Source organism: Oryza brachyantha, chromosome 5, assembly GCF_000231095.2.
Source record: "Oryza brachyantha chromosome 5, ObraRS2, whole genome shotgun sequence".
In the NCBI taxonomy this organism is placed as follows: Eukaryota; Viridiplantae; Streptophyta; class Magnoliopsida; order Poales; family Poaceae; genus Oryza; species Oryza brachyantha.
In genome coordinates this window covers 12,136,887-12,156,854 of record NC_023167.2, presented here as the reverse complement: position 1 = coordinate 12,156,854, position 19,968 = coordinate 12,136,887, and the positions used below count along the sequence as shown (strand labels likewise).

At 38.9% G+C, this 19,968-nt stretch overlaps 2 protein-coding genes and 1 long non-coding RNA gene across 5 annotated transcripts; all 3 read right to left on the bottom strand.

Moving 5' to 3' along the window:
• Positions 1-3,194: 3,194 nt before the first annotated feature.
• LOC107304267 lies at positions 3,195-4,109 on the bottom strand. Its single transcript, XR_001550294.2, has 3 exons — positions 3,902-4,109; positions 3,720-3,820; positions 3,195-3,413 (listed from the first exon to the last, which is right to left on the bottom strand). It is a non-coding gene; the product is annotated as an uncharacterized LOC107304267 (long non-coding RNA).
• A 92-nt stretch (positions 4,110-4,201) lies between these two features.
• On the bottom strand, positions 4,202-10,892 carry LOC102705257 (SNF2 domain-containing protein CLASSY 4-like). Of its 3 annotated transcripts, none has more exons than XM_015837825.2 (5): positions 8,694-10,892; positions 7,964-8,116; positions 5,854-7,874; positions 4,870-4,983; positions 4,202-4,741 (listed from the first exon to the last, which is right to left on the bottom strand). In XM_015837825.2, the coding sequence occupies exons 1-3, from the start codon at positions 10,854-10,856 to the stop codon at positions 5,937-5,939; spliced, it is 4,254 nt and encodes a 1,417-aa protein (XP_015693311.2). In that variant the 5' UTR covers positions 10,857-10,892; the 3' UTR covers positions 4,202-4,741; positions 4,870-4,983; positions 5,854-5,936. The 3 variants fall into 3 exon arrangements, with proteins under 3 accessions (XP_015693311.2, XP_015693312.2, XP_040380038.1); XM_015837826.2 differs by having other exon boundaries at positions 4,202-4,757; positions 5,903-7,874; XM_040524104.1 differs by having other exon boundaries at positions 5,903-7,874.
• Positions 10,893-13,949: 3,057 nt separating this feature from the next.
• Positions 13,950-19,919, bottom strand: LOC102704982 (cyclin-dependent kinase D-1). Its single transcript, XM_006655222.3, has 7 exons — positions 19,508-19,919; positions 18,452-18,750; positions 18,280-18,388; positions 17,416-17,541; positions 15,095-15,330; positions 14,680-15,000; positions 13,950-14,526 (listed from the first exon to the last, which is right to left on the bottom strand). Exons 1-7 carry the CDS (start codon positions 19,637-19,639, stop codon positions 14,463-14,465), a joined length of 1,287 nt encoding a protein of 428 aa, XP_006655285.2. The 5' UTR covers positions 19,640-19,919; the 3' UTR covers positions 13,950-14,462.
• Between the last annotated feature and the right edge of the window lie 49 nt (positions 19,920-19,968).

Genomic DNA, 19,968 nt, shown 5'->3' with positions numbered 1-19,968 from the left:
AATGTTTGTAACACATTGTTAGAAAAAATGCTTTTAAAAAGTAGATCCCTCATGGGTATGTTTCGACGTTATTACTGTAAATTAGTTATCGTGTTACTGTATTTTTGCAGAATTCCTGTGAAACGAGAAGTGAGCTTAGATAGGCATAAAAAAAAGCCCATAAAAGGTTGACCTACGGGGAAACCCTTTGGCCAACCTTTTAAATGAGGTAGAAGTGATTTTTAGAACTTGAAAAGAGAGGTGGAACGTGGGATGAATCTTGGGAGGCCTGGAAAGTGAGGGGTATAGAATAATTTATAACTAAGCCTAAGCGGGTGTGCATATTAGTGCTGCTCATTTAGAGTAACTTATGCTAAGCGGGGTGCTAATGCATCCTCATATAATATATATATATATATATATATATATATATATATATATATATATATTTGATTGTCTATTTCTGCTTAAACATATACTACTAAATAATAATCTTACATCCGCATTTCGAGTAAGAAAATGTCTGAGGAACTTCGAGAACATGATGAGCTCCTGCATATGCTACTTTGTCGAGGGGCAGACCCTGACCAACCAGCCTATCTAAGGATGCATTAGAACCCACTCTTCCATCTAATACTATACTTACACTGTTTACAAATATAAGCATTTCTTTTTTTTAAAATTTATTTTATAATATAAGTATTTTAAAAAACTATTTGTGGTACTGTTGGTTACATTAATAACTTTATATTTAAATTCATTTCCACTCATGTCTATTCATTTCATATTTATTGAGAGACAGAGGCTTAATATCTATTAAAAAATCTAAAAGTATTTATATTTTGAAATGTAGTATGACATATTTTGACTACCCAGAAGCAAGTTTTGATAGTAATTTTTTTCTTGCACTGTTTTATATAGTGTCTAAAAGATAATTATGAGAAAGTACTTTTGAACATGACCCGACAATACCATTGTCTATGACAAAATCTTAATATTATTGGATTAATAATTGAACAAAGCTCATAAGCTCAAAATTGGATAATGAAACTATGTCCTATGTGGGCAAAGGGTCGGCGCCAACTTAATGGACTTTTGTCTTGGTCAGGATATCATCGCCGAACGTCCCTAAATCTTAATATATTTTGGCCGACTACTTGGTCGGCCCAGCCAAAAAAAAAAAAAAACATCGCCGAATGTTTCTACTGCCATTTTCCTCATGGTCACCTTGGGTTGGATTATTACAAGTCCTTTTAGAACTCTTAGCATAAGTCTAATATATATGTTATATTAGATTAGATGATTAGACGAAGGAGAGAAGAAGAGAGAAGTCACCTCTTATATATCGCCAATCTCTACCTAAATTCAAAAAAGATATAAATAAAGAGTAATGGATTATGTGCCAATGGATAAAATAAATAGTTATGGTACATTGGGACTGATGTATTATAGGTGTTGCATTGTATATTGGAGTATGTGTTAATATTTAATTTGTAAGTAGTAAATTATACGAATTAAATGAGAGACATCAATCGCCTCTGCCGTTAGACTTGCATTCCGAGTGTCGAAGAGCAAGGACAGATGTGTGAGTTCCCCTGCTACCCACAATGTTTACGTCTTTAGGAGTATCAACTGTTTATTTTTGTCACCCGAAGTCCAAAGATTCGATTGACGATCGTTATGAGCGCAAGTGGTACTATTTGGGTTTTTTTAAAAAAAAGTCAAATAATATATTTGTAAATATAAAATAATTTATAAATAAATTTTTATATATGTGTTCTTATCAATCTAATAGCTAAGACTAAAAAATAAATTACGATAAAAAACAATAAAATCAAATCTAAATTTAAATTTAAAATTAAAATTTTGGCTTAAGCAAAAGTGAGAAGATAGGAATAAAAGTTGAGGATGGTAGAGACTCTCACGAGCTAATTCACTTTTATTTTTTAGTTGAGGAGGAAATATAGATGGTATAAAAGGGCACTATAGGAACCAATGCACCGCTTATTTCAAGACCTTCGTTCGTCGTCGGTGCAGCCTCGACCATATCTGAGATTAACATATTGTCATATTCAATTACTGAATCTGCTTAGCTATCTCGTCGATGATGTGTTATCGATCTTACCCCGACGAAAACAAATAAGCTCTTCCATTTCTTTAAAAAAAAAAAAACTCCAGGTTGCCTACCAGCGTTGTCCGTTTAGACCAATCACCAATGTGTAAAGCTGTCTACGAAATAATTCTTGTGCAGGTACAATACCGTTCATTTTTTTTTCCCGATTACATGAAAAGCATATCACAAATCATCCGTAGTGCACCCCATAACACACGCTTAAAGATAAAACACCTTGCATATCATTTTTACGTACATAGTACATATGCCATACACGTGCAGACGTACACCCCTAACACATTTAGAGATACATATGCCATCCACAAATCTCTATCGTCGTTAAATTTTCTATTAAAAGAGCACATGTGTAATAATTATGGCCACCAAGATTTAAATCATAATAAGTAAAGTCATGTGCCCACAAGGCAACAAATCTACCCCAGCACCACCGCGCCACCCAAAAATTATAATTTAGGTGGTGTTTAGTTTGCAAAATTTTTTTTACAAAAACATCACATCAAGTTTTCGGATACATATTTGAAGTATTAAACGTAGTTTAATTACAAAACAAATTTCAGATTCCGGCTGAAAACCGCGAGACGAATTTTTTAAGTCTAATTAATCCGTCATTAGCACGTGTTGGTTACTGTAACACTTATGGCTAATTACTTTCTAATTAGGCTCAAAAGATTCATCTCAAGATTTCTTCCGTAGCTGTGCAATTAGTTTTTTGGTTTATCTATGTTTAATGTTTTATTTAGGTGTCCAAAGATTAGATATGATGTTTTTGGAAAAAAAATTGAAAACTAAACAACTAAACAAGGCCTTACTGTTTCATCTCAAAATAAACGAATTTAAGAGTTTTCTGTATCGAGCGCTTGACTATCCGTCTTATTTAAAAAATATTAAAAATTAAAAAATAGTCATACGTAAAGTACTATTTTGTATCATGTAATAACACTAAAAATATTAATCATAAAAAATTTCAGATAAAACAAAGAGTCAAAAATTCTATCAAAAACTCGTAAATTCGTTTATTTTAGGACGGGGTTTGTACCATCTACAAACCTCTAGTTGAAGATTGTGAAACGCATTGCCATTGTCCTGTTTGCATCATGATACCAAGTTTGAGCGTCGATTTGCCAGAATAATCCAACATTTTAAATATCATTGTTTGCGTAGTAGACATAGAAATTTCGAAAGAAGACACTAATGACCTGCAATTATGGCCAGATAAGGTCGTATTTGGAATAACGAATTTTTTTAAGATCATATCGGAATTGAGCCATCTCCTGTAAAATTCATGTGTCTCCCTGCACTCCTGCAGACGATTGAACAGAAGCTCTGCGATTATAAATCAAGGATATTGCCAACTGCAGGTTAGAAAAGTTGAGGTGCCACAGGCCCACAGCTATCTCCCATCTGATCTAGATTGCGATTTCTAGTATTCTTCCCAGTCTTCACAGCGGTCAGTAAGCCTCAATATCTTAGAGATCTCCATAATCAGGTGGACAATACATTAAGCTTGAGGTTGTTTAAATAAGCGCACACAAAGCAAGGAGATTCTCTATTTGATAAGTCTAGTTTTAGTGGTTTTATTTTCAAATGAACTGTCTAAAGAAGTTACCTTGGTTTGAAGATAGCCTCACTTTAATTAAATCATCACCATCAACTTAGCTGCACAGGTGAGCATCTGACAACAACATAACCTGTCATGTCCGAATTGATCTGCACGTAATACAGCATCATAAGGTATGGTAAAATGTAGAGCAAATAATCGTCTGACAGTGTGAAGTGATGCATTATAACCTGATTGGACCATATGATGGCCAGATAGAAATACAAGAGAATCTTGAATCTTTGCCATCTAGCACCTTGCTTTTACACCTTTCTGACAGTCTGATGGTTTTCTCATTGTATAATGATAAGTTAGCTTAATATCCAGGTTCCATAGGTTGACACCACTTGGTATCCTCCAGTTGGACCCTCTACATAAAGCATTTTGCTGTTGCAACAAAAAATCTATATGACTACGCTTCAAAAGAGCTAAATAAAGAAAAAAAGTTAGGTGAGAATCTGATCACCTAAACATAATAAATGCTCCTCTCCTGGCAATGAGGACTACACTGGTCCATATTTATGGCAGGATAACACTGGTCCATAAATAAACATCTCTATTGCATAGATTTAAAATTTAAAACTACAAACGCATAAATTTACCTCTCAATAAGCAGCAATGCACAACCAAATTTCAATTATACCCACATAAATATGTAAGCAAATTGCCACTCTTATTGCATGGACAAGAAGAGACAGCATCAGTCACACCAAGTATAGCTTAAACTAGTCTGTTTATTATTCATATTAAGATTGTCTTTTATTTCAAGAAATATATTGGACCACCTGAAATGAACCAATAGCATTATTATACATCGCATCTTGAGAACATTATACACAAGAAGATTTCTCAGCCTGTGACCTTGTGTCCATTCTGAGCTCATTGACGCTTCTTTCTTTGCCCACCCCATTATGTAAGAATTGACTGTTGTCCTATTTGATCATGCGTGACCTTAATGCAATCACAGATCCATTATTTGATGAAGTATAAGGACACTACAGTCTGCTGCATCAGGAATTCCGCTGTATGTCCTACAGAAACACATATCTGTCCATTAGAAAAACAAAGAAAAAGGATCAGCAAGCATCTGACTACTAATTGAATGGAAGTCAACTAAATAAAACCGAGTAAAATAATGAGGTCAGTGGAACAAACTTACAATCAACTTGGAACTTTTTTACTCAGGAGCACGGATGCCTTAGCAATAGCATATTATTATGTGTTTCAAGTGCGATTACACCAAGAGTTCCCCTTATAATCAATGAATCACCATCTGCAATAAAAACAGCTGAAAAAATTATGGCGTACTTCCTCTATCCCAAAATATAACAACTTCTACCATTCAAAATTTGCCCAAAATATAACTTATACACTTGTATTCTCTTTTCAACAAATCAGAAGCTTCCGCCACTAAAGTTTCCACTTACTTCCTTCTTAACCAACCATAACTTTTCCCCATTTAATTCCATCAATTTTCATAATACCCATGTCAAGCTCTAAAACTTTTCATATTCTGGGATGAAGGGAGTATTAGGTCTCATTTGTAACCATGAAACTGTATCCTGTGCTACACAAGGACTCCTGAAGAGCATTCGCCATAAAAGAGAATACACATGCACATTGTGTTACATCAATATCTGATCATTCTAGAACTAGCCATGGCAGCGATGCTTACATAAATTGACAAAATGCTTCAAGCACAGGCAGTGCATTGCACAGAATCATCGCAGTTCACAATATACACTCACACTATCCTCATATGTAGACACAAAGCCTACCTTGTATCAACTATAATAAGGAATTTCAGGAATCATGGTAGCGTAAAGAGTCTGCTTTGATTCACTTTCAGTAGGCGCACTAGGATAGAACCCTGAATTTTATTTTAACAAGCATGCAAAAAAGTACATGATCACTAAAAAAATCACTGTAAGACATGAGACGGTTATTGCTTATGCTATCACACAAAACAAAAGAAAATTTCAAGTAAATAGTAATTGACGGATGACAATATAATTAATTTTCTCAGACCTCACAATCAAGCATGCTACAAAGAACCAAGAGAACTCATGTAAACAGAACAGAGGGACACACCAATAACAGTTAACACTATGTAAACAGAACCAACAGAGGGCAACATCAATACCAGTGAGACACTTCAAGTATATGAAGTCAAAAGTTTGAGAGCGCCACACCTTAAAGAATAAATCCATCTTACGTCAGTCGTTATCAACTTAACTCAGGAGCAATCTGGTTGTAAGTAAAAACAATGTTTGACTCAGTTGGTGGATAATGAATCTTTAAAAACATGCCTTTCAGCTGATCATGGGAAGTCATTTCCTCAAGAACCTTATCCTCAGATATCAGCTTAGAACAATGCTCCATTTCAGCTTTTGATAGCATGTTCCTAACATTATTGAACTCATCTTCTGTAGAGAAGACCAATTTGGACAGGTGATCCTTTTCTGCTTGCCTATCATATTTGTCACCTTCACCTGTTCCATAAGTTATTAAATTGTATGTATATACAAATTTCTTCTGTCCTATCCTAAATGCTCTGCTGATAGCTTGCCTTCCGACAGCTGGATTCCAAACAACATCTAGAAGAACAACTCTCGAAGCCCCTGTTAGACTAATCCCTTCACAACAAGCTCTTGTAGATGCAAGTAACACCCTCGCCTCACTATCTGGATTATTGAAAACCTCAATTGAATTCTGACGATATCTTGGAAGGATCTTACCATCCATTTGGAGAATCTCCTTTCCTTCTCTCCATTTGAAAAACTTACGAAGATGTTCCTTTATCAGTTCCAATGGCTGAATAAATTGACTAAAAATCAATACTTTTTCTTTCAGCGCTTCACATAGACGAACAACTTCCATTACAAACCTTGTTTTTACCCCTTCATAAGGATTAGACCTTAATCTTCCAAGCATTGGTTTATCGATAAGTGAAGCTTCCTCTTCAGACATGTTGATAGCAGTTACAAGTGAAGGATGTGTGGAAGCTAAAGAAATAACGTATTCATGTTCAAAATTGTTACCAGATCCAATGTTTTCCACCTTTCTAATGATACTCTTTTGAAGTGGTAGAGGTTTCAGAACAATCACACACTCTCTAAGCCCCGGAAGAGTTCGAAGAATAGTCCCATTATGAATATGAACGAATGGCTTCAATATTGATCTTACCTTTTCTGCATTATCATCAGTTACATTACTAGTTAAGGATGCCCAAACTCCTTTCTCATATTTATCAGAAAATTTATCCCGTTGCTTCTTAGAGACATGATGCCTTCGACCCACTCTTGTTTTAGTCAAAAACATTTCACCAAACCTGGGCCTCACCAAACAGAGAATATTGTAAAGCTCAAGAAAATTATTTTGGAAAGGAGTTCCAGATAGAATTATACGCTTCTCAGTTGTAACTTTTCCTAGTGTCTTCCAGATGACACTGCGTTCATTCCTAGGTGTGTGCCCTTCATCAAGAACAAGCAAACCAGGGTTCTCAAGAAGAATGCTTCTCACTTTGTTTTCTCCAGTGCAGCCAGACTTTTCAGATGTTAGTTTCATATATAGACCATAACTTATTCCAAGAACACCGTGACCCTTGTTCCATGAAAACAGTTTTACAAGCCGAGTCAATTTTTCAGTCCGATGCTCTTTCTTTATTAACCTACATATGTCTCTGTCTTCCTTCCCAGAGTAATCAGTGGTGTTCATTATATGAAAAGGAACATTGACATTCCATTTCTTGAACTCTTGTTCCCAAGCAAACAACATCCCACGAGGTGCAATAATCACTGGTCGGCAATCTGGGAATACCTTCATATATGTCTCGATAAACACAATAGCCAAACGGGTCTTTCCTGTGCCTGGGGCGTGACAGATCACACATCCTCCAACAACATCAGCCTTAGCGCCATGCTTTATTTCATTAAGCCTAATATCACCAACTAGATTTGTCCACATAAACTCAAATGCCTCACGTTGATGCTGATACATACTAGTAATGACCCCAGGAATGAGATCCCACACAGTCCCGTTTATATGAAAATCTTGAGATTGTCCATCACCAGCCCCTGTTTGCTCATAAAGATCAGGACACATTAATGCAGTCTTCAAACAAGAGCTATTTCGCCATGCAGGTTTCTCTGCGAAATTGGAGGCCTGGAATGAAAGAACAAGATAAGCAACAGAACTCATCAACTTGTGTTGTGGGAAGTAAATCATAAGTTTTGAGAAAATACTGAACTCACCAGTAATGGTAAAATAAATCTGATTTCCAGATTTACCAAGGAGCAGTATTTGCATCTGATTCCTATTTGCTCGTCGATAATGAATTCGTGCTTCCCTCTAGAACAAGGTGTAATAGGAGCAAGCGCAAGATCTAGCAGACTGCTCTGTTGACCCTACAAAGCAACAGAAGCTAATCATTTCAATTTGGTTGCCTCAACTAGATGACACCAAATATGGAAGCATCCAATTTGTCACACTAGAAAATTTTGGAGAAATACAGAATATAATACAGTTAAAAATTGACCAAAATCTCCTGCTGTCAACCATCAAACGGTGTTCTGTTGTCGACAACATTAAGGAATATTTAGTCTCCAAACAAATAAAGATATGTTTATTGTTAAAGAGTTCAAATATGGCAGTAGCACAATGCACGCATACAAACTTTATTGAGAACTATCTATACACTAGTGACTGTGTCAAGTTGTGCAGTAGCACAATGTTCCCAAATATTGGTACCACTAAAATAATGGTAAAATAGAATGTAGCAAATTGTGCAGCAAATGTGATGAATGATTAACAAAACCTGTCAATACCCCAGCTTATTTTCTCTGCAAAGATTAGTGCAATAAACATTTGATACCTATAGGGTGGCATGTTCCATAATCAAATCAATATCATTAACAAAAAATAGTAGAATGACAGCCATATGCCAGCAATGTCAGATAGATTCATGCAGCAAAACAAAAGTACCTCGTCATCATAATAAGTCCCAATATTCTCCGACTCTAAAGTGAAGTCTAAATCAGCCCATAGCATGTCTATTGCAGCAGCTGGCTCTGGCCTATCAGTTGGTATAGGATCGTCGTCCCCAAATGAAAAAACCAATGGATGCAAATCCTTGAAACTATACTCAATCTGGGGATTCTGGTCAAAAGGAGAAGACTTCCTATCATCATTGCTACACATCTTGTCCATCAGAAGCTTCAGGAGAGATTGTCGCTTTAGCATGCGGCTGGATTTCTTATCAGACTTTGATAATAGATTCTTCCTTTTCCTCCCAGTTCTGCGATCACCACTCCCTTGGCATCCATTTTTTTTATTCTGGCTAGAACTGGATGAGTTGGAATCGGATTCCAGGTCTCGTTCATATAAACGATGGTTCTTCATTATTCCAAGCTTCAGTTTTTTCCTCCTCTCAAGCTCCCATGTAAATCTTGATCTCTTCTGTTGCTCTGTGAAAGCCTCGCTGCCAACAGGGGCCTCACTGCCATATTTATTAAAGTTAAGTGGTCGAGTAAAATCAACCTCTGGGTAATCATCGTCCTCCCAGTCAATGCCACAATCTACAGCATCATCAATCATCTCATCATCAGATGAGTCAATCCCTTTCTTTTGCTTTCTCCTTTGAGCCTCTTCCTCTTCCTCCTTTCTTTCCTCTTCTTCCTCTTCATCACAGCTAGCACTATTGTCCTCATCGTCATCATCCTCATCATCCAATTCCACATCAGTATCCTCATCATCCTCTTTTGGCTCGTCAGACAATGTCTCAAAATATGTATTGTACGAAAACCTTTCTTCCTTCATACCCCATGATGACCGAGTTCTCCATGCAACACAAGATGGCGCAATCGGTAGCTTTGGTTGCGCTAACGACTTTCTTCTTGAGAAATTTCTTGTGTCCTTGACCACTTTGACTTCCTCATCAGAGTCAAGAATTTCTATATGCAAGCTCCCTTCATTATAACTGAGAGTTCCTTCTCCCTTCAACTCCATCTCATCCTTGAGAACCTCCTCATCCTCATGACGCCTCACTCCATCAACATTGTGGTTCACAAAATCTTGTGCTTCTATCTTTGAAAAGTCATGCATTTGTACAGATTTGTCACCTTCATCAGCATCACCCCTAGAATCATCATTGTCATCATAATCATTATCATTATCATCGTCAAATTCCATCTCATCCTCAGCTTCCCAGTCCACTCCATTCGCATCCAAATTAGCACCATTGCTGTAAGCACGAATGACATCTCCAACAAGCTTTTCCTCCAACAATTCGTCGTCATATTCATCCTCATATGGCGCCACCAACTCTTCATTGATAGAATCCACAACTGCTAACTCCGTGTTCTCACAATCCCCCGTGTCCGTCCCAGCAATGATCTCCTCGTCCGTGTCAAAACAACCATTCTGCCCACCTCCATCATGGTTCGAATTGACAACACTGACTTCCCCATTCCCGCAATGCTCCTCGGTTCGATCCCCACCAGAAACACTGCGATGTTCCTCGTCTCCTTGATCAGTGCCATCCGCATTCCAAACGCGAGCCTCGCCATAGCCATTGCGCGAAGCGTCATCGGCACGCCCGCTGCTCTCACCTCCGTCAAGTGGAGACCCCTCCACCCATCCTCCGGAGGCGAGAGCTCCCGCCTCTGCTTCGGCTTCCACTTCCGCCTCCTTGCGCTTGCGCGCCCGAACCCCGTCCGCTGATGATCCCGAGGATCGCCGCGAGCGCACGCGCCGCTTCTCCCTCGACGGCCCCGCGCTCCTGCTCCCCTCGCCGCCCGCCCCCTTCCTCCTCCTCCTCTTCCCGCTCGGCGTCGGCAGCAACAGCGGCGGCGGAGGCGGCTCCGCCACGACCGGTGTGGCTGGCGCCCGCACCATCACCATCATCGCCATCCTCCGCGATCGCGTCCGCGTCGCCACGGCCCCCACAGGCGGCGCCGCCACCGCCGCCGCTCCACCACCCACGCCCTCCTCCTCCTCCGCCTCCCCGTCGTCGATGTCGATGACGATTGGCGGCCCCGCGTCGCCGTGCCGCCCCTTGCGGCGGGGCTTCGGCACCGTCTCTCCGCCTCCGCCTCCGCCTCCGCCTCCGCCCCCGCGGCGGCGGGCGAGCCGCGCGGCGCGATCCATGCGGATGGATGGGGAAGGAAGCGAGGAGGAGGAGTAGGGGGGGTTTAGCAACGGCGCGGGGCGGAGGAGGTGGGGGAGTAGGGGGGGAGGGGTAGTTGATATATGACGAATGCGTCGCCGGCTTAGTACTGGAGGGTTTATGGCGAGGGGAGTATGACGGGTGGGCCCGGGGGAGGGGGCGGCGTGGGGCCCGGGCCCGGGGGGCGGACGACAAGGAGAGAGAAAAGCCCGCGAAACGGCGGCCGGGGCCGGCGCGGACTCCGAGAAGGACGCGCCGGATCGGATGCGGCCGCGCCGTGCTGGGGTCCTCGCTGTGGCCGTGTGTCGTCGTCGTCGTCCTAGTGCGAAGCTGCGAATCCTGTAGTGGGTTCTGATTCCCCGGTATGATAGGGGGCTCTTTTTCGGTCGAATTTTCTTCAGTCATTTTTGGGAGGAATAGCTTATTTAGAAAGCAATAGCATTAGAGAAGTATAACCAATAAAGTATCAACGATGTGTTCTTTTTTATCAGATGAATACTATATAAACGATTGTGATTTTTATGATAAGAATAATATAATTAATTACAACAAAATTAAAAATCTACTTTAAAAATATGAGATGATTACTTATATATAATTATTTTTTTGAAAATATGTTTAGTATTTTGGAACATGCGCGTGTAAAACTCAAGAAATAATCTACCCAAAAACACAGCCTAAGTCTTGCTATTTTCATTTTACAATATAAGATTTTTATATTGATGATAATGAATCTTAATATATATAAATATTATACCTTAATCAATACATGAATATGTCTAAAACATTTTATATTATAAAATAAAATAGATGGAGTACTTTTCAGATAAAAAACATAATATTCTTAAAATTATACTCTCTTCGGCTTTTTTAGTTGGCACTGTTGATTAAGTTGACTTACAGTTTTGCTTACTTGTACAAAAGTTTTGAATGTGATATACTATCACCAAAAGCCAACGATGTTAAATAAAAAAAGATGGATGAGTATTCTTAATTCATGTGGTTATTTAACCGTACGGTTGAAATGTGTTGTTCGATCCTTTCCTAAATGTCCCTTAAATATATAATTTTTATATTAGTTCTCTGTGTCAATTATAATTTCAGTGTTAACTATCTTCATGGTGCATGAGTTTGCTCCAACTTAACACCACCTACCTATGAGCATATAAAATGTATTTATAAAATTGGCTCTATATCGATTCTCTATACCTCAGCAGCTAGGTCTCTCTATATAATTTTTAATAGAGGATTAAATTTTTCAGGGATGGAGAGTTAGGTTGGATTGTCAAATTTGACCTCTCGATTTATAGATTTAATAAGTTAGATGGCACAACCATCTTAAAACGTTGCTATCGAAATAAGCCCATTGTTATCTTTTTCTTTATCCTAAATAAATTTATTTTTAAGCAATCATTACATCTGAGTTGTACATGTAGGGAATAAATACATTGGAATCAAATAAAGTACAAGATGATTGCCTTGGCATTTAAAAATTGAAGACAGTATGGTCACTTGGTATACGTAAGATAAGTAAAAGATAAAGTTATTTTAGGACGGATGAAGTTATATGTTGTGATATCATGTTTTGTTTATCTTTTTATAAAGAGTGTAGATGCTCTGAGATTTATTTGACGTCGATCACATGTAAGTTTACTGTATTTTGTTCGGCAAGACCCCTTCAATAAAATGTCATTGGTAAGATTCAACGATAGTACGTTGTGAAGCTTTTGGTAATAATTATGCGGAGAACTAATCTAGTTAAAAGATGTTTATGCGTAAGACTTTAAATTTGACATAAAGGAATATTTTAAAAGATGTTCCTTTTTTAAACAACAGGTTTTTTAGCTCAAATTCTTAATTACGGCATTGGCCAATTCTTTTCCTGCTCATAAGGACTAAGAGCATGTAGCAAGCACTCCCCCACCCCCTCCTTCCGTAATATGACCATATCTTTATTGAATTTGTAATATCCTTATTCGGATATACAAATGATTCTATCTTTTATTATGCAAATAATATTATAATAGATCAATTGTTGGTCCAAACGTTATGTAAACTAAACAAAATAGCGTTTTTTCAAATTGCAGTTATGTTTAACACTTAAAATTTATTCCAAAATATAGCTAGTCCTCCAACTAATTTCTAATCACAAACAATCATAATCATCTTATTTTAATTTATCTACCTACTTTTTATTTCAACCAATTACAACTTTTCCCGTTTATTTTACTTTTTTCTTAATTACTCAAAAATATTTAAAGACAAATTAGCAGAATCATCTTTTTTCATTAGATGGGTATGATTGTAGCATTAATTTATAATTACATATTATAATATAAATAATTATTTTTATCGTTATAATAATACATATGGATTCAAGTACATGTCACGTTTTAATAAATAGATAAGGAAATATGGATTCAAGTACACGTCACATGATGTGCTATTTTATCAGATTCATTTAGTATCACAAGTTCACATGCATATACTGCACACATTATTTATTACATTATTTATTATAGCAGTTGTAAAGTTAGCAAAAGTATCCACTTCACATGGCAACTTGTCCTATAGTGTATGGACTTTTCCATATGACATACCTCGGAACCCATCTCCTATGCACCGTCATTTCTAATTTGTTTGTGCCATCACTTCCGACGCCCGAGTAAACATTATTGCTCGTCTAAACATGGTTGATGTTGGGAGGTAGCAAGCCAGTTAACGCTGATATATTTCAGAGCCTCGGAAGAAAATACTAATGCTCAATGCATTTTGAATCCTGGCTTTAAACATGAATCATTTGCAAATTGGAGCTACTACGTCTTTACGAACGTTGCTTGTATTGGCATTTTGGCAGAGACGCAGAGACTGACATCCACATAACTTCTGCCAGCTTGCCAAGCTGGAAATATGAAGGCCAACTCTGAAGCAAGCATTTAGTTATATTTACCACCCCACATGCAAGAAATTTCTTCAGGGGTGGAAGACATTTTGGGCATCCTTTTGAATTGTCGATAATATATTGCTCGCATTAGGAAGTCCTAGATATCGTAATCACATGATAATTCATCATAAAAAAAAAACTTGCTCTTATTTTTCCTTTTTTTCTTTTTCCACCCATGCATTGTTACACCGTCTTGCAGGAAGACGTGTCAGATACTCGAGATAATATAAGCCGCTCCTGGTTACAAGAATTACTGTACCTAAGATGACCGACTAGACAACAATCAAAATTCAATGTTCATACATTAACTGAATGAAAATTGACACCAGAACTTGAGAACGGGATACTTCATCACAATCTTTGGGAACACTCGAAGGCACATGCTCACACAAGTAAACTCATCTATGCAATAAAGATTACAGATTTTTGTATGCCCGCCAATTGAAATGGCATGTGCACGTCCCGTTGTAAATAATCATAAGTCTTCAGTTTCCTCTTCCTGCGCCGGCTGGGCAGTAAAAAGCGATAACAGGAAACAGTTCTCTTTTGTTAGAAGATAGTGGAACTATGTTCCCAAAGAATATTTTAAAAATCAACAAGCCAGTATGGGAAAAAAAAATGGTGCATGTAAAACTTCTTTCTTTTAATCTGTGTATCCAAATTCTGGATCCATGTCAAGTTTCCGTTTTAAACGAGACTTGTCGGCACTGCAAAATATAGGAAATAAGTATGTTCAGTTATTCCAAAAAATGAGAGCTCAGCACACCCAATTCTAAATGCATTGTATAAGGTGCATTGTCTATTTAGACAAGGGCAGGAGTTTCAAACTTCCATTCATCAATATCTATAGTATTGTTTACCTGTTTAACGTTGGTCTAGGAACAGGTCGTGTGCCAAAAACAGCTCCAACATCAACTGACATTGGTATCCTAGCACTCTGGCCGGACATGTCATCCATGTGCCTCGGCCCAGAAGGATGTTCTTCCATTCTGTCCGCTCGATGCATATGAACATCAATCCCTTCATGGGCAGTCACCCTGCGCAACTTTCTTGGAGGAGACAACACAACAGGGCCATCCTGCAGGTTCAAGTCTGGTATCTTGTTACTCCCTGAATCTCCTTTCGGTGGTGGCCTTGGAAGCTGTGATGGTTTTGTTGGCACTGGTACTGATGAAAAGTACCTAATAGGAAACATAAACATTGTTTTAATTTAAATGGCATGGTTTACTAAGAGGTTGATATCAGAGATTTTATTGACCCGTAACATAGGCATACCTGTGTTCAAGAGCCTGCTGAGCTGTAATTCTTGCTTTTGGATCATAGGTAAACATTTTTGATAGAAGATCCAAAGCATCATCACTGGCCATTGGAAATAATGAGCGAAGTGGAGGCGCAGAGACAAATTGGTATTCGACATAATCCGGAAGATAAACCATGTCTGGCCATTGAGAAGACTTTGGAGTTCCAAATGCTGCAAAGATCTTCCCGAGTTGATCGATATCACTAGAACCCTGCAGCATTAATTTTTTTAATGACTTGGGTGCCCATTGAAGTTCCTTAGATACAACTACCAAATGAAAATGTGCTGCCTATCGGATTAAATATCGTATCAAATGCTCCAAACCTATCTTAGTAGCACACATGCAAAAAGATCAGGCATATTGATGATTAACACAGAGAAATATAGCAGTAATGATTTAAGAAAAATGATGCTTATCAAATCCATATGAACCAATGCTATCCAGGGTTATAAACCCGAACTTTACAAAACACTTGATTGTAAGAAATGAAGAATTTGCAAAGGTAGAGTACTTAAGCTGCAGAGAGATCTGATCCTAAAGTAGATAAGTTGACTATTGAAAATCAAATAGAGAAGAGAACCATAGTTAGACATGGACCAATGGATATTTTCAACCACTGCAGCTTCTCACAAAGGAAACAGCGGACAATGACATGAAAATCCTTTCATATATAATGAAAAAAAAAAACTTCTGATGAGCATCTGAAATTGCTTACAAGATGAACATTAATGCATGTAAGAACTTGATAAGTTTGGTAGAGAGAAAATAAAACTATAGTGAATAAGCATGTAATGAGTAGCACATATATATTCCAAAAGAATGTTCCGTTCCAGGATTCTATATTTTTGGACAATACACAAGACAAAATGTCAGGAAACTCAGGAGGGCCTGAAGCAACATAAGAAACAAAAGCAAACTAATACAGGTGGCCTTAATAAAAAGCCTCAGTTGGGTGAAAAAAAATTATGAACATTTAGATCAGCACATGTTCATATGAGCATTCATTCATCTAGCCTCTCATGTGCATTATTATTTTTCCTGGGTCAAATCCACAATTTTTTAAATAGAAGTAAAAAATAACAAGGACTTACAGTTTGAATTGTCAATGCTAAAAATGCCCCACCAGTAATCACAACGGTATAGTTTCACTAACCTGAAACCCCTTCTTCAGCCAAAATATGTATGACCAGAAGAAGTAGCAGGGATACCCAAATCTTAGGCACTAAGCTCTATATATTGGACCACCAAAAAACATGTACATACCCGTCAGCAAAGTAACAAGAGCCTAGTAGTGTACATCATATACTACTGCAGAGAAGAATAACGCTAGTTCTACTTAAAACATAAAGAATGGTGGCATATCCTTTCAAACACAAAGTCTTAATAAAGCAACATTCACATAATATTTCATTTTAGCTTTAACCATTTTGAGACAAAGGGAGAAAATTTACAATACTGAATTATATCCAGTAGACCAGTGTAACCAAGTACTGGCAATTTCTGTCATTGAACCAGCCGATAGCATGACTCATCAGTTCGCTGGTCTAATCGATATTCTAGATAACATTACTGTCAAGGTGAACACTGCCATGTGGCTCAGTTAGGGGACTCTCAGGAATTGATTAGAGAGAACCCTGCCTGGCAGGACTCTCTATATAGGACAGGCCCAGACCAAATAGGAAACAAACCACCAAATCCTAATCTTAAGGAAACAAACCAACTAACAACGGAAATACTATAATCCAATGGAAACAAATGGACTAAAGTGGAAATAATCTAGCAAAATAGGAAATAGCTAATGAAAGGATAACGTGCTCATAAAGTTGTGGAGGAGCCGGGTAACAGCTGTCTGCAGGCAGCTGTACGTGAAGACCAACATGACATACATAATTTTGTCATATAAAGTCTAAATCTTGAGCCAGGCTTAATTTGTGTGAACCATCCGGCACTATACTATAATATGTTTGTTAAACACATCTGACATCAACCATGTGCGCAGAGGAACTAGCTTCTCCCATTAAAACAGTTAGTCAAATTTAAACCACTTGCAAGTTCAAAGCAGTCTGCTCACAGGTTCAATCCAATCACCTCAACAGGGCCTGACCATTTCCAGTTTTCCCAGTTGAACTAGTCTGACTAAAAATAGCATTTTGCGGTAACAGTTCCCATGCAAACACAGAGAAACAACAAATTTCACCATGCACATTACACTCTCAGAGCATAAAAATTGCCTAGTTACAAATAGATTGAAATTTCTCATAACTCCATTCATAAAATTACAAGAGTCAGTTAAACCTGGAGAAACGGTCGCCTAAGCAGCAGTTCAGCAAAAATACAACCAGCAGCCCAAATATCAACAGCAGATCCATACTGCTTGGTGCCAAACAATAATTCTGGTGCTCGGTACCATCGGGCAAAGACCTATATATGGAGAATAAAATTCAAAATTGAAGTGCCCAGCAGCATCAGGATAAAATGATTCTAGTGAAACAAATAAAATAAAAAACAGTAGAACACACATTGCAGCAAAGCATGCAGCATTGCTGTAATAGTGTAGAATTAATACTTGACTACATAATACTCATCAGCATAACTGATAGAAGATGGATTAACAGAAACTCCAGATATGATGGTGAATGAAAATCAGGACAGATGACTCAGCATGAAACTGTAGTTCCAATGTTATTAATATTCTAACAGGCAAATGGTTATTGAGCATATACTACCAAAATCAGTAATCCGTGAAGTTTGTTCTAAATCCAATATTCTAACAGGCAAATGGTTATTGAGCATATACTACCAAAATCAGTAATCCGTGAAGTTTGTTCTAAATCCAAGTCTGGCAAATCAATATCCAGGAAGTATCACAAGAACTTCCCCCACATGTATATATTTCATTCCATCCATAAAGATTTAAGCTTTTTACTTCCTAAGTGCCTATCATTGTCACAAAGAGGGTAGGGATAAGGCATAAAATATTCATAGCTATATTCAATGTTACATTTTGATTAACAGAAAAGCAAAGCCCATAAACAGCAATGTCGACACAGTTCAAATAGATAGAAAAGAACAATCAATATACTCAAAGAAATTTCCGTTGCATATATTGTTTCTGCAACAAGCTACTGGCGTCAATCCATATAAATTCACAAATATAACCTGATGAGTGAAGTTCCGCTCTGGACTCCCAAATATACGTGCCAGACCAAAGTCAGCAAGCTTAAGGTGTCCATCAGCGCCAATGAGTAAATTATTTGGTTTCATATCCCTACAGCACAGATTGTGTCAAAGACTACCCTCTTTAAAAGAAAAATAGCAAGATAGTAGCTACCTGTGCAGCACCCATTTCTTATGGCAGAAGGCTAAACCTTTTAACATCATCTGAATATAAGATTTTGTGTCAGCTGGAGACAATACAATGTTCCTATCTCGTATGACAGCTTCCAAGTCAGTCTCCATGAACTCAAATACAAGATGCAAGTTTCCCTTATAAGGGAAAGCATCGATTAGCTCAATAATATTAGGATCTTTCAACTCCTTAAGAAGTTTAATTTCCCTTAATGCAGTGAAATTGACACCTTCCTTGTATTTTCCTAGCCGGATTTTCTTGATTGCAACTGTATTTCCAGTCTGAAAACGAGGAACACGTAAAAGTTCAATAACAGTAACATTAGCTCAAACAAAGCGAAGCACATATATGAAACATCAACAGAAGTTAACAAAAGGAAGAAGTAAAATGCGATGGCAATAGATTCCAAACCGCAGATATAGTAAACTTAAAACCTAAAAGCACTGAGAGCACATCCAAAATCTGTAGAGTGAAAGCCTGGCACCCTATGGCCAGAATACAAATATACAAACCCTGCTATCCCACAGATCAGATCCCATCAAAGGGATAACCTGTGGTTTGCTTAATAAGATATGGTAAAACCAGCACCATCTCAAGCACCCATCACAATGTCAACACCTCCCACTCAATCACTGCACCGGTGAACAAAAAACCATGTGAATTGCGCTATATGTCAACAACTCCAGCTCAATCACTGCGCCGGTGAACAAAACCAGGTGAATTGTGTTCATATGGCTCAACCATGGGTCACAGATGACCCAACCTAGACTGCCCCCGCAGAAGGACAGCTCAAACCAATCCACGGGAAGCCATCCATTTCACTGACGCGATTTCGCAAGCTGCCGCGGACCAAACCCCTTAAAGCACAATCACTCCGCCACCCGCCTTCTTCACCGAGCAGGCGGATCGAGCTGGAGGACCGAACTAGCTGGCCGGTGACTAAATTTCTAGAGGCGGCGGCAGATCAGCGCCTCCCCGCGCGGACGATGTGCACCGGGGAGGGTTTTAGGAGCGGGAGAAGGAGTGTGGGGGGACGACCTTGGTGTCGACGGCCTTGAAGACGACGCCGTACGTTCCCTCTCCCAGGACCTCCCGCTTCAGGTAGCGGTCCGCCACGCGCTTCACGCCCGCTTCATCGTCGCCGCCGCCGCCGCCGCCGCCGCTCGCCATAGGGCAGGCCTCCACCACCCTCCCCAAAGGAGGAGGAGGAGGAAGAGCCGAAGAGGCGGGGGTGGGGGGGGGCGACTGGGAGGCGGGGGTGGATTCGCGGCGGAGGAAAGAGAGGACGGAGGAGGTCGGCGCGGCGCCGGCGGCGAGGGTGGTGCTCTTCCTCGGCTGCGATGCGTCGCGGCCGCTTGGCACCGGGGGAGTGCGCGTGCGTTTTCCCTTTTTCGTTTTTTTTTTCTTTTCCTCCTCTCTTTAAAATGGAAGGCCTTGTTGTTCGATTCCCGAATTGCCTTCCTCTGTGTTTTTTTTTTTTTCCCGTTCTTTTCGACCGT

Bases quoted from the DNA above. Each gene is read 5' to 3' on its own strand.
- LOC102705257 (XM_015837825.2), bottom strand. From the start codon at position 10,856: ATGGATCGCGCCGCGCGGCTCGCCCGCCGCCGCGGGGGCGGAGGCGGA. The intron at 8,117-8,693 runs GTACTTTTGTTT...GTTGCTTTGTAG, and splicing joins GGACTTATTATGATGACGAG to GGTCAACAGAGCAGTCTGCT. The intron at 7,875-7,963 runs GTGAGTTCAGTA...CTTTCATTCCAG, and splicing joins GATTTATTTTACCATTACTG to GCCTCCAATTTCGCAGAGAA.
- LOC102704982 (XM_006655222.3), bottom strand. From the start codon at position 19,639: ATGGCGAGCGGCGGCGGCGGCGGCGGCGGCGACGATGAAGCGGGCGTG. The intron at 17,542-18,279 runs GTTATATTTGTG...CTCCATATATAG, and splicing joins AGCGGAACTTCACTCATCAG to GTCTTTGCCCGATGGTACCG. The intron at 15,001-15,094 runs GTATGCCTATGT...GTTTCCTATTAG, and splicing joins CAGCAGGCTCTTGAACACAG to GTACTTTTCATCAGTACCAG.